The sequence below is a fragment of the Ylistrum balloti genome, unplaced genomic scaffold (genome assembly GCF_031769215.1).
Source record: "Ylistrum balloti isolate Yb309-2 unplaced genomic scaffold, AGI_CSIRO_Ybal_v1 Utg370524, whole genome shotgun sequence".
NCBI classification, from domain to species: Eukaryota; Metazoa; Mollusca; class Bivalvia; order Pectinida; family Pectinidae; genus Ylistrum; species Ylistrum balloti.
The window spans coordinates 223,593-251,377 of NW_026782335.1; the positions used below are offsets into that span (position 1 = coordinate 223,593).

Sequence of the window (27,785 nt, forward strand, 5' to 3'; positions counted from 1 at the left end):
ACAAATGTACAAGGAGAGTGATTTATTGCCAAATACTTTGCACTTGGCAATTTTGTTGTTTACAAGTTATTGAATCTTACATACTTTAATACCAATTTAATAACAAAGAATGAACAAGGCGTGTAATTTTACAAGTTAATCTTCAATTTATCAACCAATTCTGGACACAATATATAAATATATCAACAATTTTACACAATGTATACATACTACCTTTTTGCTTTCAATTATTTCAACAGGAAACACAAACAACACTCTCCTTCCATAAACTGACATTAAAGCCTCAATATGGCTACACATTGACATGCATGTATATCTGAAACTTTATATTTTAAGACAAGACGGGAAATGATTTTATTGTAATTCTGTTGGGATTTTATGTACCTAATAAGAAGTATTTTCACTTTTCAAAGATTTTCTAGGACATATGTTATATGATGTAGTTGTAATGCTGATTGCACTACATCAGTTAAGTATAATGAATGAATGTCTGACAGGCTTTCTCCCAATCAGACAGGCTTTCTCCCGATCAGTTCCTGTGAACACTGTGTTGTTAATTAACTCTCACATTAATCAGCTAAGATACTCCAGGCTGGCCTTGGCCTTCTCCATCTCATGGAGGAATGAGTAAAACTGAGGTAATGTCAGCTCTGAAACAGACATACATGGTGATTACTATAAAGATTGTTTCCTTTTAAATTGTGGGGAAGTAATTTTCCTGGATAGAATTATGGCGTGAAATAAAATGCAGAGAATTGATCCAATATATAAAAACTACTGTGATTTCTATGAGTAATATATTCTTTTTGTTTTAATATACATGTGTAACTTTGGTGTTGGGAAAACTGACCTGATATATACATGTGTAAAGAGACTTAGATATATACATGTGTAACCTTGTTTTGGGACTGACCTGATATATACATGTGTAACATATATGTGTTGTTGTAACCATTGCCTGTATTTATCACCATATATACAACAAATGTGTAACTCATGTTCTCATTAATTTCCATTTATGATATATACATGTGTAACTTTGGCTGTGTTGAAAGTAGGACTGACCTGATATATACATGTGTAACTTTGTTGTTGGGACTGACCAGATATATACATGTGTAACTTGGTTGTTGGGACTGACCAGATATATACATGTGTAACTTTGGTGTTGGGACTGACCTGATATATACATGTGTAACTTTGGTGTTGGGACTGACCTGATATATACATGTGTAACTTTGTTGTTGGGACTGACCAGATATATACATGTGTAACTTGGTTGTTGGGACTGACCAGATATATACATGTGTAACTTTGGTGTTGGGACTGACCTGATATATACATGTGTAACTTTGTTGTTGGGACTGACCTGATATATACATGTGTAACTTTGTTGTTGGGACTGACCTGATATATACATGTGTAACTTTGGTGTTGGGACTGACCTGATATATACATGTGTAACTTTGTTGTTGGGACTGACCTGATATAAATACAAGTGTAACTTTGGTGTTGGGACTGACCTGATATATACATGTGTAACTTTGGTATTGGGACTGACCTGATATATACATGTGTAACTTTGTTGTTGGGACTGACCAGATATATACATGTGTAACTTGGTTGTTGGGACTGACCTGATATATACATGTGTAACTTTGTAACTTTGTTGGGACTGACCTGATATATACATGTGTAACTTTGTTGTTGGGACTAACCAGATATATACATGTGTAACTTTGTTGTTGGGACTGACCTGATATATACATGTGTAACTTTGTTGTTGGGACTGACCTGATATATACATGTGTAACTTGGTTGTTGGAACTGACCTGATATATACATGTGTAACTTTGGTGTTGGGACTGACCTGATATATACATGTGTAACTTTGGTGTTGGGACTGACCTGATATATACATGTGTAACTTGGTTGTTGGAACTGACCTGATATATACATGTGTAACTTTGGTGTTGGGACTGACCTGATATATACATGTGTAACTTTGTTGTTGTTGACCTGATATATACATGTGTAACTTTGGTGTTGGGACTGACCTGATATATACATGTGTAACTTTGTTGTTGGGACTGACCTGATATAAATACAAGTGTAACTTTGGTGTTGGGACTGACCTGATATATACATGTGTAACTTTGGTGTTGGGACTGACCTGATATATACATGTGTAACTTTGTTGTTGGGACTGACCTGATATATACATGTGTAACTTTGGTGTTGGGACTGACCTGATATATACATGTGTAACTTGGTTGTTGGAACTGACCTGATATATACATGTGTAACTTTGGTGTTGGGACTGACCTGATATATACATGTGTAACTTTGTTGTTGGGACTGACCTGATATATACATGTGTAACTTTGTTGTTGGAACTGACCTGATATAAACATGTGTAACTTTGTTGTTGGGACTGAACTGATACATACATGTGTAACTTTAATATTGGGACTGACTGATATATACATGTGTAACTTTGTTATAGGAACTGACCTGATATATACATGTGTAACTTTGGTGTTGGGACTGACCTGATATATACATGTGTAACTTGGTTGTTGGAACTGACCTGATATATACATGTGTAACTTGGTTGTTGGAACTGACCTGATATATACATGTGTAACTTGGTTGTTGGAACTGACCTGATATATACATGTGTAACTTTGTTGTTGGAACTGACCTGATATAAACATGTGTAACTTTGTTGTTGGGACTAACCAGATATATACATGTGTAACTTTGGTATAGGACTGACCTGATATATACATGTGTAACTTTGTTGTTGGAACTGACCTGATATAAACATGTGTAACTTTGTTGTTGGGACCTGATATAAACATGTGTAACTTTGTTGTTGGGACTGACCTGACTGACCTGATATATACATGTGTAACTTTGTTGTTGGAACTGACCTGATATAAACATGTGTAACTTTGTTGTTGGGACTGACCTGATATATACATGTGTAACTTTTTGTTGTTGATATATACATGTGTAACTGACCTGATATATATACATGTGTACTGACCTGATATATACAGGTTGTTGGGACTAACCTGATATATACATGTGTAACTTTGGTGTTGGGACTGACCTCATATATACATGTGTAAATTTGTTGTTGGGACTGACCTGATATAAATACAAGTGTAACTTTGGTGTTGGGACTGACCTGATATATACATGTGTAACTTTGTGTTACATGACCAAAATCAATATACATGTGTAACTTGTTTATTTCATACTGACTTTTCAAATGATATATACATGTTAAGATAGATGTTGTATAACTGTATACACAGTACAGCTATACTTACAACTGTCAAATGTAGTTTTGTATAACCAGGTGACATCACATACATACTCACCTCCAAACTTCCACTCCATGTCCAGTAACTGATTGACCATTAGGGTCTGACCAAGGGCACTGCGAGAGAGTGCAGCCAGGTTAGCCTTCCACTGTAACAACATAAATTGATCATGAGGGAGATGCCTGTGATTGGCTTAAATGTTTAAACAATACACTTGTCTCAATCACTCCATCCATAACAAGAGGCACAAAGCCTTTTCACACTCCCCTCACTTCTGTAATACTGTTGTTTTTGATATTGTATCATGCCATAGAAACCGTGTTATTGACAAAATATGATAACTTCAACTACATTGGACATGTAAGGCAAATGTAAAACCCTTTCCCATAGGCCCCAGGGAATTGGGACCATACATGTATAATTCCCAGGTCAACTTACACCATGGAAAGATTCAGCAAAATTTCATTGAAAGTATTTGAGTTATTTTTTCAGAAGAAGCTGACAAAAGACAATGGCAATAGGTCACTTAAGCTATGTCAAATAAGATATTCTTACCTGATCAGAGAAGTAATTAGCTTTTTCTGTAGACAATCCTGAAGTAGGAACCAACAACAAATGTTATGTACTTACTACAGGCTACAAATAGACAACAACTGTACCAATCTTAATAACATCAATTTTTGTTTCGCTTTTGACTTTTTATCCAGAAGTTTCGAAATGATTCCATCAGATTGACCAAAGTAACAGGGAACAAGCAAATTAATAGGTAAAGAAAGAGAGATTTCTGGGTCAACCACCGGGAAAGTAATGCATATTGCGTACATAATAGGGCATTGTTGTGTTGTTAATCATTTTTTATCAATCATTTAAAATAGATCCCAATGGCTGAATTTACTGCTTGTGTACCAAGACAACCTGTCTGTTCATGATTGATTAAGATTAGCTGTTCTGGCACTAACAAATGTTTCAAGAGAACTCCGGATATAAAAGAATGATGAAATAGATAATTGAAAGTTCACAGTCTTCAAACTCTATTTTCTGACAACATTAAACATATACAAATGGTCATAACTGTGCTGAAATCATGAAACACATGTTTCAGATTGTCACACATAATTTTGTATGTACCTAGATTGACAAGATCTTCCTGTAGCTGACTAGGGCTTAGACTCTTCTTCAGGGCACCTGTCAAATGAAAATTAATTCAAATTGTATTTTTTCAAATACTTACAAATCAACATGAGATCCCAGAAGGATCTTGACGTCCACCATTGTTTGTTTTTTATTTGTTCTTAAATAGTTTTATCTTTTCCCTTCCTTTCTCTCCTTCCTCTCATACAAAATCTATATATTTCTCTGAAGAAATAGCAATAATATTCTTTAACTGCCAAATCGAGGATGGTCGCCTGTCAGCTGTTTTGTTTTTTTTATCTTTCCCTAAATCAAACTAAGGACAAAGAAGAACCTACAGATGAAATCTTAAATAGTTGCATCTAGTACTTTTACGAAATGGATATAACAATCTTTTTTCACAAAAATTGAAAATTGTCGTCTGTCAATTTTTTTTATTTTTTAAAACAGTCTCATAATTATGCACTCACAACTAGTGAAGAAGGGGAACCTACATATGAAATTTGAGATAGATCCATCAAGTTCTTCTCAAGAAATGGAGATCAAAATCTGTTAAAATCAAAGATGGCTGTTTGTCGGTAAATTTTTGTTTATCTGATCTGACCCAAAATCAAATGGGCACAAATATGGAACAAAGGGAAACCTATGTATGAAATTTAGGAAAGATCCACCCAGTACTTCTCATGAAATAGCGATAACAAAGTTTCATTGTAAATCCAAGATGGACACCTGTCGTCCATTTTGTTTTTTCTGATCAGTCCCAAAATCAGGCAGACATAACTAGGAGGGGAACCTGCATATGAAATTTGAGAGAGATCCATCCAGTACTTCTTAAAAAATAGCAATAACAACAAGAGACCCATAGGGCCTGTATTGCTCACATAGATTTGGCTGAAATTGCTTCATCGAAACTAAAGGAACACAAACTCTAAATATCCCAGCACACAACAACAAAACATATCTATTTTCCTAATGAACCACAACCCCAAGTCCTTATGGGGTCAGCCAAACTATTCACACTTCAGACCAAATCCTTCCCACAGGAAAAATAGGGTTTAAAATAATTTGTCCTATTTATGACATCAGGCCCTGCCCCTCCCAACCCTGGGGCTGAGACATACCGTTTATACAAAATTATTTCCCTTTCCCCACACAATGCTTCAGGCTAAATTTGGGCCATATCCAATCATTTCTACAGAAGGAGTAGGATTTTAAAGAATTTGCCCTATTTCCACTATTGGCCTATTCCATTTGGCCCTGCAGGCCAGGTGAGCTAAAAATTGTTTATGGACAGAGAACAGATAGATAGAACATTGACATTGGGCAATTTGATTAGCCCACCATCTCATGGTGGCCTACATACATATGTTGCACAATTCTCTGTTAGGCACTATCTTGCTTTCATTTTACAGGTATGATATTTATATACTTACTGTTGGGTACCAGAAGTAGACTTTTAAAGACATTCTTCAGTGCGGAGGCCCCAACTCCATTGCTCTCAGCAAATTCACCCAACTGTTCCATCAATTTTTGTGACTGCATGTCAAATAAGTTTAAGTTCATTATGAACATCATAAACAATTGCTGTAATGACTTATATGTGGTTGTAGTTACTTATATCAGTATCCAAAATAAAGACACAGTGCTAATGAAAAGTGTAGATCATAATTATAATGCATTAAAGTTTTTAAAACAAAATCTTGAGCATACACATATTTATATTAAACTTTATCAAGAATAAAACATCTGAATTCTGCAGGATTGAGTTTTCCATTCAAGTCTTATGAACAAATGTTAGATGTTTATTTCAGAAAATCATGCATGTCTTCAGATTTGAGAAACATATCAATGACTATTCAACAAATACTGCATGACTGAGTTTCCATACTACTGTTTCAGTGTGATTTGAATTTCACTGTTATAGTAACTAATGTTTAAGAAGACTTTTAAATTACCTTTCCTGGATCAGCAAGAAACTCTAGAGAGTATTCCACAAGTTGACAGAATTGCTAAAAAAAAATAAGAAATTATATCCTCATTAGAATCCATGCAAATTCAAAACAACACGAAAATGATTTAAATCACCGTTTTATATACAGTATATTTTTATAAGGATTATACAAGAAGACACATGATATATTGTCAATATAAGGATTATACAAGAAGACACATGATATATTGTCAATATAAGGATTATACAAGAAGACACGTGATATATTGTCAATATAAGGATTATACAAGAAGACACGTGATATATTGTCAATATAAGGATTATACAAGAAGACACGTGATATATTGTCAATATAAGGATTATACAAGAAGACACATGATATATTGTCAATATAAGAATAAGATTTCCTAAATCTCAGTCCAAGACTAATTATAATCATATGTAACACAACCCATAGGGTTTTTATGGAGGCTTTTGTGGAATAACAACGCAAAATACACATTCCAGCCATCAGCTGAATGACAAAGCCTATCTAACATTATATGGACATGTACAAGCCACAATGATCAGCTCCTTTTAATTTACTTTTACTTGTTCTTCCATGAGATTTCCTAAAGCTCATTCTGATACTCTAATTGTACCAAAAAACATGTGATTTCGTTGAAGGCCAATATGTAAGAACTGTGTGAAATGCAGTGCTCTAACAGGAACAGGGATCGAACCCTTGTCTCTCTACTAATGCAACTGATCCGAAGAAGCATGCTTCCATCAGAATAGTGACAGACGCTGTATATAACCAGAGTCGTGATATATACGTCTCTGATATAACACTATGAACAACCCTATGCCATACCGACTCGCTCCTTTAATACATATGATTACAAACGTATTGCCGTATATCACTTAAATAAAATGTACATCGTGAGATCTGGTATTATGTATATATACCCATACAGATACACTATCATGATCACATGCCGCCCCTTTTCTTCGTTCATGCATTGTATCAGTAATCATGTGTTAGACCCTCTGTTTACATGTTAAACATTATGTAGATATCACGTGAAACCATCGTACCTCATCCTGAAATTTGTTAACCATCTGTATATCACTGAAAACTGTATCTGGGGGTGTTTCCTTGCTGAAGTGAAAGGTGGACGCCATGTTGTCTTGTGACGTCAGAACAGGAAAGCCCCTAATTTATTTTTAGATTAGATCACATGTAAGCAGTAGCCTTGCAGAAGTCAGAGATCAATTTCATAGAGTAATATTTCAATTTCTACTCAAATTGAGCTTGAAGAAACTACCAGATTTAGCCTGTTTCATCTGTCCATGAATTCCACCACATTAACATTATCCGTATGAATAAATCCTTTACAGATTATGTAACCCAAAACCTAACCCCAAGAGAGAACCCTTACTCACGTTTGGGGCTTAACTATTTCAATGTAATCAAATTTGCTCTTGATTTTCAGAATGTACATTGATAAAGATAAATAATATAAATGATAACTATTTAATCAAAATATGACATTAAGGTCAAATTCAGCAGAACAGATTTGTTGTTTGATATATGCATGAGACCTTACAAATGATGACGTCTGCTACATGTACAAGGTACGAGGGAGTATTCGTTTCAATATATTATGTATATCCGAGTATAAGAGTTTCTCGCCCTAAAAGCGGCTCTTTTCAGAGCCAAACACATTTCTCAAGAAGTGAAGTGTCTATATTTCTCGAATACACACAAACCATTGTGTGTTGCAGTAATTTAGATATAAATAATTACGTAAATGTATCGATTTAATTTGAAGGAAACAGATTCGATGTTCAGCAGCAATACAAAGGATTTTTTTTTCAATTTTGTTGTTTAAAAAAAATTCATTTGCCAAAATGAATTCCTCATGGTAAATTAATCAATCAATTTTGATACAATATTTGTATAGTGTCCTTCGAATTCCTTTGTTTCAAATTATACATACAGTCATCTAATTTGCAAGGTTGATTTAAAACACATCATATATTGTCAAATAGAAATGATATTTTTCTCGCCCCTGCGTTGTCATGTTTCGACATTCAGGATATCGTGATGTATTCCCCACCCCCGCTTTGACACTCATCCATGGGCATGTCAATACACTTGTTAATGACCGTTTAAATTGCGGTATTGTTCTGAAAACATTTTACCTTGGCTAGAAAGGTTACGTCCCTTGCACTGTGTGCAGATGTATTATGTACATGTATACCCCGTATGATATGAAATTGAAACCCTTCCACTAAAATAGCATTGTGTATTTAGGTCAAGTTTTGCATCAATTAAATGGTGTACAAAGTGTATGCATGTGTGTATTGTACATGTACAGAAAGGTGTCTAATTTATCCTTATACCAATTATACCTATTGTATTTGTGCTAGCAAATAACAGTAAAAATAACATTCTCGTCATCACAAGTAACTAATTAAGTATGTGTAATGAAAGCGTACGCCCGGTGGACAGGTCACTTCCAACGCACAGACTATATGAGACAGCACATCTCGGCCATTTCTATCCAGTAATCAATGACATCGTATCGATGTGTAGAAATAGGTGCTAAAATAAACTCAACTAGGGTACTAACTTTGATCTGTATCAAAATGTTTATATTATACATATTTCATAAGAAAAGGTTAGTCCATGTAAAGTGATAATGATCTGTTTTCATTAAATAACGTACAATAAAAAACAGTGAAACAATATAAAAAAAAAATAACAGTTTAGGTCATATTCTTGCCATGTGTAAGAATACTTTGCTAGGGCACCAACTTTGATCAATACTCTAATATCTATATTGTGATACCTTTATTAGAAAGTTTAGCTACTGAAAACATGAGAAATATTTTGTTTTCATTAAGTACAGCAGAAGAAAAATCTTGAAACTGGAAAGAAAATGTTGTTATCAATATAAGGTATTGTTGTTGCTATGCGACACATTCTGTTGCTAGGGAAATTATTGTCACTTCCCAAATGTTTGCATTATAATACCTTTGTAAAAAAAGTTAGTCCATATAATTATGTCACATATGCTATGATTTGTTTTCATTTCACAAGTTCGGACGATAGAAAATGTTGTTACCAGTAATAAATCTTATAGCCATGCCGTTGGTATGTGATATAATTCGTTGCTAAGGTACCAAATGTAAATATATTAAAAGTTTAATTTAAGCCTTTGCTAGCAAAAGCCATTAGTTGATAACTTCCATAAGTGATTTAATTACATCAATATTAAGCAGCATATTTGTATGATAATTAAAAGTTACAGAATCTTTTTGTAATGCTTTGTGTCATTTTTCTCTTAAAAAATACTGGTGTGACACCTATATTTGAAGTGCCGCTACGCATGCGCCGAGAAAGAAAACATGCTAAAATCGCCCAATTCATTAATTACGTTACTATCCTTACTCAATATAGGTATTTCATCAAATTTGAAGAGGGGGCCAAATTTGACCCAAATCATACATACTCTTTTATACATTGATGTGTCATTTTTGATTTTTGAACCCTATTTAAGAAAGTAATTATTAGCTTTGGTATATGAGCAGAATCAAGTTTGCCATGGATACATACCCCATCTATACATTTCTTCCAAAGACGACCTACTGGCCAAGCATGTCTTTTAATGATAAAGATACAGACCGTCCCCGTTTGTGTTGGATTCCTAAGCTTCCCAAGAACCCATACCCACTGTTAAAACAACTTACCTCCATTCTTAGTACTATCAAACATGTGTTACAGTCTTATTTTGATAATATTTACTCAAGAAGCGGAATTAGTAGTGTGTGGATTTCAAAGAGTTTTTTTTTATCTATATTCGTCGAGTAGCGTGGTTAGGTATTCCAATAGGCTATTGGCACACCTATGGGAACTTCCTGTGTCCCTCTAATGGCTGACTTGTTTTAATTTTCATATGAGGCTGAATTTATTGAAGAGCTTTAAAATGTCGTTTAATTTTTATATTTAGATATATTGTTGGCGTCTATAAGTACACTTATACGAAAGTTATTAAACACGTCCATCGTATATACCCATCAGCTGGAAATCAAAAGACACGACAGACTCTTCTACATTAGCCGCTTATCTCGATCTTTTTCTGAAACGAAACAAAGATGGACATTTTCCCACCAAGCTGTACGATAAACGTGATGGTTTCAATTTCCCTTTTATGAATTTTCCGTATCTGGATGTCAACCCCTGCTATCCCCAGCCTATAGTGTTTACATGTCGCAGCTGATTCGTGAAGTCGTCAACTGACGGACATGCTCGCAACACAGGGTTCCAAATGATGCAGGTTGATGAAAATTACGGGGAACTTTTACGGTCGTCATCGCGAACCATTGAGAAATATTCTATTTTATTGTGCGATATGAAGCTGGATGTGTTTGATGCTCGTTAGTTTGTCGGTTGGTTCCGTTGTACGATATGAAGCTGGACGTGTTTTATGCTCGCTAGTTTGCCCGTTGGTTCCGTTGTACGATATGAAGCTGGATGTGTTTGATGCTCGCTAGTTTGTCGGTTGGTTCCGTTGTACGATATGAAGCTGTACGTGTTTGAAGCTCGTTAGTGTACCTGATGGTTCCGTTGTACGATATGAAGCTGGACGTGTTTGATGCTCGTTAGGTTGTCCGTTGGTTCCGTTGTACGATATGAAGCTGGACGTGTTTGATGCTCGTTAGTGTACCTGATGTTTCCGTTGTACGATATGAAGCTGGACGTGTTTGATGCTCGTTAGGTTGTCCGTTGGTTCCGTTGTACGATATGAAGCTGGACGTGTTTGATGCTCGTTAGGTTGTCCGTTGGTTCCGTTGTACGATATGAAGCTGGACGTGTTTGATGCTCGATGCTCGTTAGTTTGCCCGTTGGTTCCGTTGTACGATATGAAGCTGGGCGTGTTTGATGCTCGCTAATTTGTCCGTTGGTTCCGTTGTACGATATGAAGCTGGACGTGTTTGATGCTCGCTAGTTTGTCCATTGGTTCCGTTGTACGATATGAAGCTGGACGTGTTTGGTGCTCGCTAGTTTGTCCGTTGGTTCCGTTGTACGATATGAAGCTGGACGTGTTTGATGCTCGCTAGTTTGTCCATTGGTTCCGTTGTACGATATGAAGCTGGACGTGTTTGAAGCTCGTTAGTGTACCTGATGGTTCCGTTGTACGATATGAAGCTGGACGTGTTTGATGCTCGTTAGGTTGTCCGTTGGTTCCGTTGTACGATATGAAGCTGGACGTGTTTGATACTCGTTAGTTTGCCCGTTGGTTCCGTTGTACGATATGAAGCTGGGCGTGTTTGATGCTCGTTAGTTTGCCCGTTGGTTCCGTTGTACGATATGAAGCTGGATGTGTTTGATGCTCGTTAGTTTGCCCGTTGGTTCCGTTGTACGATATGAAGCTGGGCGTGTTTGATGCTCGCTAGTTTGCCCGTTGGTTCCGTTGTACGATATGAAGCTGGACGTGTTTGATGCTCGTTAGTTTGCCCGTTGGTTCCGTTGTACGATATGAAGCTGGACGTGTTTGATGCTCGCTAGTTTGTCCGTTGGTTCCGTTGTACGATATGAAGCTGGACGTGTTTGATGCTCGTTAGTTTGCCCGTTGGTTCCGTTGTACGATATGAAGCTGGACGTGTTTGATGCTCGCTAGTTTCGTTGTTTTATATCTTTTTATCATTTGAGAACGTGATTTACATGGCGAGTGTAGTCGATGAAGCTGAATACGCCTACATATACGTCTGGTACTTTTTCAGGAGTCTCCAAATAAATCTTTCTTTTGTTCATATTTTGCTAGAGTTTATTGACTGTGAGTTTGGATTATGATGACATGCTGTTTTTAACAGGAAGCTATTTTAGTTTCATGCTGGTGTGGTGTGAAGGAAACACTTTTTTTTGCAAACTTATCAAGAATGCTCTAGGAGCATTCATTCAGTTTGTAAAAAGGTTTTTCTTTCAAACAAGCATTAAACTATAGACTATACAACTATAAGTCTGTCATAACTATAGGAAAATAAGTTTTCTCTTATTTTTCAGAAATAAAGGTAAAATGATTCATAGAATCTTATATTAGTGTGTATGCAATATAGGATTTATCAAACTCGTCAGATAATTTGAAATGAAAAACCCGAAAGCTGATGTAATAACAAAATAGCTGAAAGGTTGTCCGATTTGACGTTTACATAAGTTTAAATATCAATCTGTGTGTGTTTATGTGTTGATATCATTTTTTGTTGTTGCTGTTCGTTGGAGTGTACACAGACTATATTTTTTCTAAAAGAAATATTTTACATATGTACAGCGTATTCTCAACATATAAATCATGTGTTATACACCTCCTCTCCCTCTCTCCCCCCTCCTCTATCTCTCCCTCTCCCTCCCCCTCTACCCCCTCCTCACTCTCTCTCCTACTCTCTCTCTCTCTCTCTGCCACGGTGTAAGTATAATGTGTGTGCATTAATATGTTTGGAAAGGCCATTATATAAGTTGTAAAACATGTGCCCAATCCTATTGCTACTGATGTGATATAAAAAGATATGTTTAAAACAAATCAATTTTACTGAGAATACACACCGGAATATCGATATATATGTATAGTATTGGCAGCGAATTGCAACCCCCCCCCCCCCACCAACTCCTCCCCCCCTCCACCTCCACCCTCCAACACACACCCTCATATCGTACAACTAACAGTTAGATGAATTCAAGGATTTAAGGATTAATCATTATTTTTTAACATTCTATAAACAAGAGCCCTGAATATCCTCAACAACAAGATGGTCAATAGTCAGATGATAACGTCGTGCTGTGGTCATCTTACAAGGTTACTGGCTGGGAACTATATACCTCAAGCTGTCGCCAAATATAGAAAAGAAAACAAAATTTAACACATAAAAATAGTCGATCACTGGATCAATGCTTTGTCATTGCGCGTGCGAGGTACATGGCGTTACTTTATCGACACGAAACGGTGATCTAGATTGTTTTCAATTTCAACTTGTAAATAAAGGCGTTTTGTACGGATTTTTTCACATGCTAAATGACAACTGAGTAAGAACTGACATGAAATTCCAGCAAAGTTGAAGTATGAAAATTGTTTTGTGATCATTATTTGTACTAAATACCTTGTGATCATTTAAACACCATCCTGATCTGTAATAAGATACATGATCATTGCGTTATGATCATCCTTTGTACCGGTACTTAAATACTTTGTGATCATTTAAACAAAATGATGGTATTTCTGAGAGCGCGTGATACTGATATCTAATTATAATTGATACATCATAAATTGTGATTTTAAATTTATGATATTTTTTTTATAATTATGAAGACTTTGACTTGACTAGCAAATCTATGATCACTGACATGATGCATTTCCATGAACAGTGATGGTTATTATCAGACTGATTTTGAAAAAAATATTATCTAGCTTTATTTTTTTATTGACCAATCAAATGTCGTATAATATCATATTATGTTTTTTTATTCTGTATTATACCAAGTGTAATGCCAAATACCCCAGCCTGTGACTTATTCCATACTTGTTGAAAACTTCATTATCTTAATTATCTATTCCTCCCTGCTTCCTCTCCTCACAAACTAGCAGGACCAATTTTCACGGGCAATCCACACAAGTGTCTACATCCAATTTTTCTTTTATCTTTGGGGAGTGTAAACAGAAAAAATAGTGACAGTAAAGCCTATAAAATCTTGGCTTAACTCAAATTGAAGACGAGAGATAAGAAAAATAGACAAATTACTGTTTTTTTTAAAAATCTTATATATTATACCACATCTTAGAAATGAATTTGAGCAAATTAAAATAACAGATGACTGTAAGGCTTACATGTTAATGGTTATTTTGTTAAAAAAATTACTATCGACGATTTAAACGCTAATGTACCAGCTGGAGAATCTAATTAGGACGGACGCCACCATACCTGACGTACCAGCTGTAGAATCTAATTAGGACGGACGCCACCATACCTGACGTACCTTTCAACGGACAACCTTGACATTGTAAAATCGTTAATCATTAGGAAAGCTGTGGGTATTGACCTAATTAACCATAAAACTTTTAAAAATACAGACGTATCCATAGTCTTTCCTCTATCTCCTACCTTTAGAACTTCTTTGGAAACGAGTATTTTCCGAAACAGTGGAAAAACATTAGTCATGCCATTATTTAAAAAGGTGGGTAAACATGAAGTTTCGAATTCTAGATCAATATCATTACTCAACACTGTCGGGAAAGTTTTCGAACTATTAATTTTAAAATCTTTTAATAATCACTTATTAGAACATTCCCAATATATAGATATCAAAATCTGGTTTTCATCCTTATTAATCAGCAGTGAATCAAATTATAGACTTACATATATTTCACCATATTTGTGAAAATTAAGAGAGAGAAAAGCAACGTCCTGCATGTTTAGTTTTCTGTGATGTATCGAAAGCGTTCAATTTTGTGTGGCACAATGTGTTGAAGGTGAAACCAAGAAATAACGGTATTTCGGGTAAATTATTTAATTGGTTAGATAATTATATTAGTGCTAGACAACATAAGTTGTCAATACTAAATCCTAAGTTAAATCTACTAATGCCGGAGTTCCTCAAGGCTCGGTATTAGGCCCCCTTTCATTCATACTATATATCAAGGATATAGCTGGTAACTTTGGTGTTCATGTAATACCAGTAACATAATATTAGTAGTAAATACAGACGACACTTCTTTTTATTCAGATAACTCCTAAAACCATTGAAACAACGATAAATAATGAATTAGATAAAGTTAGACTTTGCCCAGATAAGTGGTTAGTCAATTATAATCCTACTATGACAGAGGCATTACTTGTTTCCAATGTTGAGATTGATCATATAATTGAGATTAATTCTGATAATGTTGATTTATTCTACTAAAACCATAGCTTAAAAATCAGCTTTCGATACACATATTGTACAAAAGACACATAAGTGAATCACACCTTTTGTTACAAATTTAGAGTTTGATACGGTAGAGCCAAACACACAACCAAACTGTAACATACATGTAGAGCTGTAACGTCCTTCTAGGAATAGTCAGTGATGCTAAGGGTGTGAGAATAAACCAACGTGATCGAAAAATAGGTCAAAATCAAGACGGGAGGTACACTAGACCAGTAAATCAATAAATTTCGTAATTTTGGTGATCGTCAAGTACACTTGTTTATGGAACATGTATCAACATTCTTCATTTGTAATACATAAATCAAAGTACTGAAAGTACTGAGAGGCTAAACGTATTGAAAAATGTTCAAAAATAACCGCTAAGCTATATTACTTTCCCCATACTCCTACACTTTGGAATGCAAAAATTATTAAAATAAGAGAACCAGAGGCTATTTTTCTTAATTTTAAGCGATTTTATATCTTCTTTAATTCTTATTTCAAATTTGACGACAATAATGTGAATAAATCAAAATAGGTAAAAAAATAAACAAAATACACACAATCAAATATCTATCGCCAACAAGCCAAATGACTAATAGCTCTATGATAAAGTTGACTAAATAAAACCTAAATACCCAAGATGTTGCAATTACTATCCTATCAATATGAGGATTTAAACAAATCGAAAGGACTTTATACCTACTTCTTTATTTTGAATGTATTGCAAAGTAATAGTCTTTACTTATTATAATTATATTTGTAGTTGAGGAAAGTAGATAAGGTATACACAGTATTTCAGATAGATAAAAGTGTAAGTAATTACATTAAATGTATTTACATGCCTATCTTCCTTGAAGTATCATGGTTAGACTATTTTCCCAGTAATTATGTCTATGAAGGCATAGTTCTATGAGATTAAACCAGACTTCCATATATATACAAAATTTACAATATTTTCACTATAGCTACTTCTATTTCTGATCTCCAATGCATTAGATAATGTCACCATGACACGCTAAATGAATAAATGTGTTATGTAAATATTTCGTTCTAGTTAATTGATAATTATAAACATGAATATTTTGGGTTTTTTTATACGCGCTTTGTTTGAAGGAATATTTTCATTTCAAGGAACTTTGATACACATTAACAAACCTTGAGAAATCAGCACAATCAACCTTCATCAAATAAAACTAAAAGACAAAATATATAAGTTATAACAAAGTCAACATCATGATCAGTACAGTATTAAAAACATATCATTCATAAATCACGAGCACCAAATGTACCTTGCCTACGAAGCGCAAACTTTTTATCTTCAAAAACGTGAAAAATTGTCGTGGCGGTGGATGTGAAAATCCTGAAAAAATGTCATATCGGCGGGTGTCCGCTTGGGACGAACAGTCCAATTTTGTGACGTCTAATGAGGTATAGTGATGTTATATATTAAGACGATCTTGTCACAACGACAATGATTAAAGCAAAATTGATGTTCTGTTTGTAAGTTTTGTTTGTTTATAAGTGCTGTTAGTTGATAATTCAAACCAAGCCCCCAGACTAGCTTCTCATTATGGCGCCAACTCGCACGTACCGTGTTCTGTACGCTTACGTCATGTCGAGAATTCCGTAAATTATATTGTTCAAAATTTATCAATAGTTCAACCACGCTGTGCTTCTTTTTTGAAATATATAGAAATCGTATTGTTATTAAAAAATAAACTAATTTTGGATGCTTTTAAAATAGCGATTTGAAAGATCGCGGCATTATTTACGCAGAAAATTGCCGCTAGAGGGCTCTAACTCTTTTTGATATTTCAGCCAATGAGAAGGTCAGGATTGGTAAATTTTGTCTGAAAGGCCGTCGCAATAGGCTATGCGTACTGAGTACGTTTTGAGCCTAAAAACATTCCTTATAAACTCTCACTGTGATCCATGTTCAACTGACAAGTCTGTTCATTATGCACACTCATGTAAAAGCAAACTGGAAAAGAATGAATCGGAGAATTTCTTGATTTCTTCGCCGTCTAATAATGATACAGAATATCTTTGAAACAAGCATTCGAATATCTTGTTCTGTTGAACCAAATGAAACTCAGCATTGGATTATCCTTGAAAACTCTACTCTTAAGCACGGTAAGCTAACAACACTACATCAATATGTTGGTACAGTTCGCATTTATCATACGTTGAAGGTATCATAGCCCAGGAATGCACCACGTAAATACCTCAATCACCTAAAACGAGGGGGGAAGTTCTCTTAAAATTATTTGCTTACAAGATAATTTCTTTTTGTTTGGGTTTTAACCTTGTTTTTAATTGTTTTAAATCTGCAGCACATCAAAAGCACAACATCCTTACGTAGTTTTTTTTATAAGAACCTACACATGTAATTATCTTTATGCCATCAATGTTGTTCATTGGAATGTCGGGCATATAGAACCACAATGGTGCTCGCAGGTACATCAATATAACAGGGTAAATGTAAGTAGACAGAGGACAATGTAGCTACTGTTTTGAAATAGTTTGATGTACTGAAGCACTTACAACAATTTAAAGTCGCTTAAACACGGCTTCTATAAATTTGCCTCGCACGACTGTCCACTCATTTCTACTGCTGATAACTGATTATAAAGTAGGTTACTGACGTCATTTGATGACGAACTTAAACATTTTATATGGTGTTTATCGGAATTGATTTTTTTTTCGATTTTCCAGCTTTAGATATTTCTTCTTTCTGAGGTTATACACATATTTTTATACAATAAGAGTTAGACATGTAGGATGACAAATGTCAGCTGTATGTATTCATACATCAAAGTATGACTTGTCTCATTATCTTCAACCTGTTGAAATCCCGCTTGACACTAAGTACCAAGTCTTGGAATGCCAGTCGATAACTTACCAGCCACACAGCAGCAGAAAGCTGCGTTCGATAATAATTAGAAATTAATCATACACTGTAAATTGACGAAAGTCACGGACTTGGTATCAGCCGATCGTTTTGTCTAGGATGTTGATAGATAGCAAAACCACCATATGGTCTGTTGTCTGGTCCCGGATCACCAAAACTATCAAAAAGTTATAGCTCAATTTATATCAGACACAGCAAATAGACCAAAACAAACATTGAGATTGACAACATAATACCATATTAGAATGAACGATTCACGCCAGCTTGTCAGAATCATTACGACAATACCTATAGCAAAAATGTCGTCTATTGTTACAGAGAGATTAACAAAATCCGCCACCTCCAATAGCTCCGATTAACGCTATAGAATGGTAAAAACATACCAGGTAGTTTCAAAGATATAACACAATCGAAGAAAACATTTTCCTTCTGAAATCTGTGTACTTGGCATTTTCTACCGAAATCAAAGTTATTCCGGTATATATTGTTCTATATATTGCAGTATTTAAAACTTTGATATTGATACATAAATGAGGCACATCAAACCTGACTAAATGACTAGGTAAAGATAACCTAATGTCGCTACTTAATAGTATTAGAAATTGGGACCATCGTAATGAACACCCTTGGCTAGCATGATAAGTAATTTACAAGTGTATGTTACAGAAAGAGAATAACGTAACCCTCAATAGCGACAGAAAGTAGAACCAATTTTACGACAGGGAAGTATAACTGACGGCACATGAACGTATTAACGGAACAGAAAGGAACTGATAATCTAGTTAAAACACATTAAAAACTTTATGGAAAAATGACAGCTTACATAACTTTTAGAAAGAAAAGTTGAAGAACATACTAGCGGACCTAGTGTAACAGAAGCGTCTATCGATATGTCCTGTAGTAGGAGTTTTCAGCTATTGTAATACTGGTAGTGAAAAGCCGTGTTTCATGACAAAACCTTCCTCCTATTGCAACAGTGAAGATTTGGGACATGTCGAGTTTTGAAGCAAGGATTTACTTCTGTTATTACAAAGGCGTCTTAATTGTTACAAGTCCAGAAGTATGACTTCCGGATATTGTAAGAGGGTTGTCTTGTAACAAGTCCAGAAATATGACATCCGGACATTGTAACAGGGTTGTCTCGTAACAAGTCCAGAAGTATGATCTCCGGATATTGTAACAGGGTTGTCTTGTAACAAATCCAGAATTATGACCTCCGGATATTGTAACAGGTTTGTCTTGTAACAAGTCCAGAATTATGACATCCGGACATTGTAACAGGGTTGTCTTGTAACAAGTCCAGAATTATGACATCCAGATATTGTAACAGGGTTGTCTCGTGACAAGTCCAGAATTATGACATCCAGATATTGTAACAGGGTTGTCTCGTGACAAGTCCAGAATTATGACATTCGGATATTGTAACAGGGTTATATTCTTACAAATCCAGCTTTGGGACAAAGGTTTCTTCCTATTGTAACAGAGATGTGACTTTGAACTTTCACCTGTTGTCAAAGAGGTGTCTTGTGACAATCCAGTTTTGGGACAAAGCCTTTCATCTTTGTAACAGGCCTGGTATGATGAGATTTCCAGATCAATGCAAAAGTGAAGCATTGCAAACAAAAACCTGAAAGCAGAGATTAAATAACGATACAACTTTACTTTCCGTTTACGATTGCTAACTTCCTATGAAATGCTAGCTTTTTCACTCGGATATTATAAAATACCAAATCTTCAAAGATAAAGGCCGTTTCATTGATGACTGCCTCCACTGAGTTAGAAAGGTGTAGATAAGTTGTAGTTTAGTAAACTCGGATATATTAAAGCTTAAGTACGCGGGATATCAGAGACGGCTGTTTTATTTGGTAAATTGAAACCATATCTAAGAGTTACAGTAAAATGGTCTATGCTATTCAATTAGGCATTGTAATTTATAGATATATCTCTTTTTATCAAGTCATCTTATACTCTGTTCTTCTATACCATGCATTATAAATACTTTCATGTAATTTATGAATGGACAAGGTCTTTGATCGTTTTTGATATTACAAAAGTATTTTATAATGGTAATAAACCAAGAAAGAAAAATATGAAGAAAGACAAAAGATTAAATAGATTCAATCAACTTATGTCTCCGAGTCCTCTCTGTCAACAAGAAAGACAAACATGTATGTATGCACATTTGCCCACAGTATAATACCTGGCCTGTACCATATGTCGACCGGACTCCAGGCCCGTCCCCTTGATCCATACCTAGCATGTGAGACGTGTTGTCTTACGGCTGATTTCTCCGCCCATAGTCAATATAAATCCCATCAAGTTCCTGTGACAGGTGTAACTTTGGTCAAGTAACTGAAGAGAGTCAACAGTACATCCGATACCTACTTCGAAGTCGCCTCTTCTCGGTCGTCATGAAGACCTATTGCACCATCTTCTTAATCCTTCTTTTGGTACCACTCATCCAAGGTATCGTCACAGAGACGAAATATGAGACAAATACCGAAACTGTGAGTCTTTATCATTAACATTTTTCACATTACTTGGACGAATAATTGTGATGGCTGTGTGCAATTTCATCAATCTATTTTTATAGGATTAAAATATATAGATTATAATGTATTTAAGGGGGTCTTTATTTCTATGATTCCAAATGTAATATTTCTATTTTGAATAATTTTAGCTAATTCTTTACTTCTAATGTTGTGAAATACGGAAACTTTTAGTGCATTTTCAACTTTATCAATGAACACAATGATTTAGACATTGCTTCTTTTGTATATATACTTTCATGGTGATACATATACATTTTAATTATACACATGTTATTACAATGTTAAATGTTCATGATAAATCTATTCCTATGTTAGTAATATGCAAGCGAATCATCATGATGAAGGATTTGCATAGATGTTTTACCACAGAAATAGGATAGATACTGAACTATTGACAACATAATCTTATGTAAAACTAGACACATGGTAAAGATAAACAAGTGTTAGGTATAACTGACTATACAACTTTTATTTCTCAGTGTGTTGATAATGTAAAAAGCTGTTATATTTTGTGAACATAAACAATTTTCCAGATGTTGTAAATGTTAAAATCAGTATCAAAGTCTGAAACATACTGTATTTAAATATTACACATAATGATATCTTTTTGTCTTTCCTGGCTCTATCTGAGTGGGTGTTTACAGATACCTTGCGGAAAGGCGTTGTAAGACTACCATATGAAATATTGATAATTATCAATAATCGTATTAAATACTCGATAATTTGGGAATATTGAATACTATTACATAAATCGTTATGGTTTTGTTTAAAAAAAAACAAATAACATTAAAAGGTCAAATTACTTTATATCCTGTGCCTATGGAAAAATATTCAACTAACATTTCTTTTCGTGAACTCGTTATTCGTCTGGTAACGTATGTTCTCTGATTTGAACATCCTTGTGGTTATATTAAAACGCGTTTAATAGATATAGTCTTTTTAAATGTGTTGATAGGATTGTTTGAATGATGGCATCAAATAGCACTTAAGTGTAGTGATGTTTAAACAATTAATTGTGTAAAAGTTAAATACTACCAAAGACAAGAAAGTACTGACACGTTAACGAAGTTTGATTTTTACTACACATAATAAGGACAATAAAAGGAGAAAGAAACCGAGACAAGGATAATAGCTTCTCGGTTAATTCTAGTAGATAATGCTTACCTCTCTTATTAGAAATGGGTTTATCAGAATGAAAGCACTATACTTACACATGCAGTAACATAATTGTGTAATATAACGTTAAAATGATATTAAAACAAAATTTAACTGATTTCTGTTAATGTCTGATATTTTTATTGACTAAAGGGTTAATGCGACGAAGCTTCCCATGTGTGAAGGTTAATTTGTCTTTTGGGCAAAGTGTTTTTCATCCCACAGCTAATTTTTGTAAACAACTGTTGAATGCTTAGTCAAGCAGTCAGGGAATCCATTCCTCATGAAATTCAAATACAAACAACACGATCACATTCCCCAATTTTTAGTTATATGTTTTTTTTTTATAAAGAAAGCCGAACAAGGATTTTAGGATGGGGGATGAATAATTGTTTCACATACCAGAAATTGTCTCCTTATGTAATCAGAATCAACCTATTTGTAAAAAAAATTCTTTTCTTTAACAAATAGATGTAGACAAACAAAGAAATACTGGTGGGTTACTAATGGCGCAACATTTTGTTTTTCTTCCTTTTTTATAAGCTAAGATTTCATTGATGATTTTATTGACGTTTACCATAACTAGTGAATCATTTAGTCAACACAGAGTAAATCACAAAACTATGTCGACCGCGTCAAACGTCCATAACCTGAAGTTGTGATATAAAAAAATCAAAGTACTGAAAGTACTGAGAGGCTAAACGTATTGAAAAATGTTCACAAATAACCGCTAAGCTATATTACTTTCCCCATACTCCTACACTTTGGAATGCAAAAATTATTGAAATAAGAGAACCAGAGGCTATTTTTTTTTATATCTATAATTCTTATTTCAAATTTGACGACAATAATGTGAACAAATCAAAATAGGTAAAACAAAATAACAAAATACACACAACCCTATATTTATCGCCAATAAGCCAAATGATAAATAGCTCTATGATGAAGTTGACTAAATAGAACCTTTGAAATACCCAAGATGTTGCAATTACTATCCTATCAATATGAGGATTTAAACAAATCGGAAGGACTTTATACCTACTTCTTTATTTTGAATGTATTGCAAAGTAATAGTCCTTACTTATTATAATTATATTTGTAGTTGAGGAAAGTAGATAAGGTGTACACAGCATTTCAGATAGATTAAAGTGTAAGTAATTACATTAAATGTATTTAATGCCTATCTTCCATGAAGTATCATGGTTAGACTTTTCTTCCAGTCATTATATCTATAAAGACAGAGTTCTTTGAGATTAAACCAGACTTCCATACATATACAAAATTTACAATATTTTCACTATAGCTACTACTATTTCTGATCTCCAAAGCATAATGTCACCATGACACGCTAAATGAATAAATTTGTTATGTAAATATTTCGTTCTAGTTAATTGATAATTATAAACATGAATATTTTGGGTTTTTTATACGCGCTTTGTTTGAAGGAATATTTTCATTTCAAGGAACTTTGATACACATTAACAAACCTTGAGAAATCAGCACAATCAACCTTCATCAAATAAAACTAAAAGACAAAATATATAAGTTATAACAAAGTCAACATCATGATCAGTACAGTATTAAAAACATATCATTCATAAATCATGAGCACCAAATGTACCTTGCCTACGAAGCGCAAACTTTTTATCTTGAAAAACTTGAAAAAGTGTCATGGCGGTGGGTGTGAAAAACCTGAAAAAGTGTCATATCGGCGGGTGTGCGCGTGGAACGAACAGCCCAATTCGATGACGTCTAATGAGGTAAAGTGATGTTATATATTAAGACGATCTTGCCACAACGACAAGGATTAAAACAAAATTGATGTTCTGTTTGAAAGTTTTGTTTGTTTATAAGTGTTAGTTGATAATTCAAACCAAGCCCGCAGACTAGCTTCTTATCAACTTGCACGTACCGTGTTCTGTACGCTTACGTCATGTCGAGAATTCCGTAAAATATATTGTTCAAAATTTATCAATAGTCCAACCACACTGTGCTTCTTTTTTTGAAATATATAGTAATCGTATTGTTATTAAAATATAAACTTATTTTGGATGCTTTTAAAATAGCGATTTGAAAGATCGCGGCATTATTTAAGCTGAAAATTGCCGCTAGAGGGCTCTAACTCTTTTCGATATTTCAGCCAATGAGAAGGCCAGGATTGGTAAATTTTGTCTGAAAGGCCGTCGCAATAGGCTATGCGTACTGAGTACGTTTAGCCTAAAAAAAACAAAATAAGAAAAAAAAAAAAAAAACCCATTTCAACGGGATCGATCGATTCTGTTCTGAAGTTCCGAAATCATTGTTGTCCTTATCTAATCTGAAAAATTCCCATTAGGTATAATATCTGATGTATCATGTATATACTTACGTCATACTTTAGGTTCCAGATGTCGTTACAATGACATTGCACTAAACACTATGTTCGTTTTATCAATTATGTGCAATATGATATAACAGCGATATAGCTATACAATACTAAATGTTCCTCTCTTTTGATATGTTCATATTGAATTGTCATTTTTTAAAAATTATAGCTTTTGCGCCAGAATTGTGTCAAAATAATTACACTTTGATTACTGTACATGATTGGGGATGAATGCACTTTAAAAACAAGATCTGATGCATTTTTTGTAATCAAGACGTTATGTGACTTCCCAACGTCTGTTGTATGCTAGTTTCAAATTCTGACTAAATTCGTATACGTATTTGTGACAATTAGGGACATATAAGCCGTTAAACTTATTGCGCACAGCAAACCAAGTACAACCAACCCTATCCAAGATTAGTATTAGAAATAGAAATATTAAATATGATATATATGTTATACGTTTTACTTTTCTAAACAAAAGATTGTTTAATGAAATCAATTGTGTAGAAAATAGATCATGGCAAAACAAGACAATTGTCTAACAAGTACTGAACTAAGTTAAAACATTTATCTATCCCAGATTCAGGTCAACATAACCATAATCCAACATTCAACAAGAGACTCATAGGCCTTAACAGTCTCATTTTGAAATTTTTCTTCAGTTGTCTCGTCTGTCTCAAAATTTAGGCTATTAGCATCAATGATGAGTCCTAAGAGGACAAAATAGCTGTACGATGTAGCATCATTGACGAGTCCTAGGAGGACAAAATAGCTGTACGATGTAGCATCAATGATAAGTCCTAGGAGGACAAAATAGCTGTATGATGTAGCATCAATGATGAGTCCTAGGAGGACAAAACAGCTGTATGATGTAGCATCGATGATGAGTCCTAGAAGGACAAAACAGCTGTATGATGTAGCATCACTGACGAGTCCTAGGAGGACAAAATAGCTGTATGATGTAGCATCGATGATGAGTCCTAGAAGGACAAAACAGCTGTATGATGTAGCATCACTGACGAGTCCTAGGAGGACAAAACAGCTGTATGATGTAGCATCACTGACGAGTCCTAGAAGGACAAAACAGCTGTATGATGTAGCATCACTGACGAGTCCTAGAAGGACAAAACAGCTGTATGATGTAGCATCACTGACGAGTCCTAGAAGGACAAAACAGCTGTATGATGTAGCATCATTGACGAGTCCTAGAAGGACAAACCAGCTGTATGATACAGTTTTGTTGTATTGTATGGCTCTATTTAATCTTACTTGTATTAAAATGCGTTATTCACTTGCGTGTCTTTTGTCCAGTATCCAAGCAACAGAATAATTATTATAATAATTAAAATCTGTGATTTTCTACGAAGAACGAAAGAGAAATTCGTTTTCATTGACCCAAGCCTACAATAATGAAATCTATAAATTCATATAAAAGATATGACGCTCAACACAATATAGCGGTATTGTTATAGATTCAAATCAAAACATGCCACAATCTAATTAAAATCAAACAATATAACGAAAATATCGTTTGGGTCATGTGGTCATCCAGCTGCTGCATCTGCCCTATGTGTAATTAAACAACACGATATAAAAATGTATTCAGCTACATGTAGTGACATTAATTCTCAGGTATAACCTACCAGCTTCGCCGACTCTGTATGCTAAATATGATACTTTTTTGTTGACACTTTTGAGTCATAAATGATGTTTTAATGAAAACCTAACAATAAAGTAATTATCTTTTCGTAGACACGTTTCTCTCACTAACATTATCTTGTTTACACCTAAGTGTAATAACGTGTTTGTAGACACGTTTCTCTCACTAACATTATCTTGTTTACACCAAAGTGTAGTTACGTTTTTGTAGACACGTTCCTCACTAACATTATCTTGTTTACACCTAAGTGTAGTTACGTGTTTGTGGACACGTTTCTCTCACTAACATGATCTTGTTTACAATAAGTGTAATAACGTGTTTGTAGACACGTTTCTCTCACTAACATTGTCTTGTTTACACCTAAGTGTAATAACGTATATGTAGACACGTTTCTCTTACTAACATTATCCTGTTTACACATAAGTGTAGTTACGTGTTTGTAGACACGTTTCTCTCATTAACATTATCCTGTTTACACCTAAGTGTAATTACGTTTTTGTAGACACGTTTCTCTCACTAACATTATCTTGTTTACACCTAAGTGTAATTACGTGTTTGTAGACACGTTTCTCTCACTAACATTGTCTTGTTTACACCTAAGTGTAGTTACGTGTTTGTAGACACGTTTCTCTCACTAACATTATCCTGTTTACACCTAAGTGTAGTTACGTGTTTGTAGACACGTTTCTCTCACTAACATTATGTTGTTTACACCTAAGTGTAATTACGTGTTTGTAGACACGTTTCTCTCACTAACATTGTCTTGTTTACACCTAAGTGTAGTTAAGTGTTTGTAGACACGTTTCTCTCACTAACATTATCTTGTTTACACCTAAGTGTAGTTACGTTTTTGTAGACACGTTTCTCTCACTAACATTATCTTGTTTACACCTAAGTGTAGTTACGTGTTTGTAGACACGTTTCTCTCACTAACATTATCCTGTTTACACCTAAGTGTAAGAACGTGTTTGTAGACACGTTTCTCTCACTAACATTGTCTTGTTTACACCTAAGTGTAGTTACGTGTTTGTAGACACGTTTCTCTCACTAACATTATCCTGTTTACACCTAAGTGTAATAACGTGTTTGTAGACACGTTTCTCTCACTAACATTATCTTGTTTACACCTAAGTGTAGTTACGTGTTTGTAGACACGTTTCTCTCACTAACATTATCCTGTTTACACCTAAGTGTAGTTACGTGTTTGTAGACACGTTTCTCTCACTAACATTATCTTGTTTACACCTAAGTGTAGTTACGTGTTTGTAGACACGTTTCTCTCACTAACATTATCCTGTTTACACCTAAGTGTAGTTACGTGTTTTTAGACACGTTTCTCTCACTAACATTATCTTGTTTACAGCTAAGTGTAGTTACGTGTTTGTAGACACGTTTCTCTCACTAACATTATCTTGTTTACACCTAAGTGTAGTTACGTGTTTGTAGACACATTAGTGCCATTTATACTTTTATTAGTACTATTATGCCTTTAATTATTATTTGACTGAGAACTGTTGTGTCATTAAAGTACGTGTAAGCATGAAGACTTCTTTAGTCTTTGTATATAAACATTGTTATGCTTCTTAGCGGAAGGAAATAGCAAAGCAGAGAATATCCTGTTTAAAACCAGGCGACAATGAATGCGCCATTTGGAATTCTTAATCTGACGCCTAAAAGAGGCCAAGAGGCAGAATCTTTGAAAGTATATTTATTCTTGGGAAGGTTTTCGCAGAAGCGACTTGAATATTTCAAAAGAGCCTGAGGCAGACTTTGAA

The 27,785-nt window shown here is 34.5% G+C and overlaps 1 protein-coding gene across 1 annotated transcript; it reads right to left on the minus strand.

Moving 5' to 3' along the window:
• Positions 1-123: 123 nt before the first annotated feature.
• Positions 124-7,581, minus strand: LOC132555911 (COMM domain-containing protein 7-like). Its single transcript, XM_060220290.1, has 8 exons — positions 7,495-7,581; positions 6,422-6,475; positions 5,900-6,002; positions 4,464-4,520; positions 3,891-3,928; positions 3,376-3,483; positions 914-1,001; positions 124-650 (listed from the first exon to the last, which is right to left on the minus strand). Exons 1-8 carry the CDS (start codon positions 7,579-7,581, stop codon positions 574-576), a joined length of 612 nt encoding a protein of 203 aa, XP_060076273.1. The 3' UTR covers positions 124-573.
• Between the last annotated feature and the right edge of the window lie 20,204 nt (positions 7,582-27,785).

Coding starts and splice junctions, on each gene's coding strand:
- LOC132555911 (XM_060220290.1), bottom strand. CDS start 7,581: ATGGCGTCCACCTTTCACTTCAGCAAGGAAACACCCCCAGATACAGTT. Junction 4,521..5,899: donor TCTACTTCTGGTACCCAACA/GTAAGTATATAA, acceptor TTCATTTGACAG/GTGCCCTGAAGAAGAGTCTA. Junction 3,484..3,890: donor CTAATTACTTCTCTGATCAG/GTAAGAATATCT, acceptor ATGTTGTTACAG/TGGAAGGCTAACCTGGCTGC.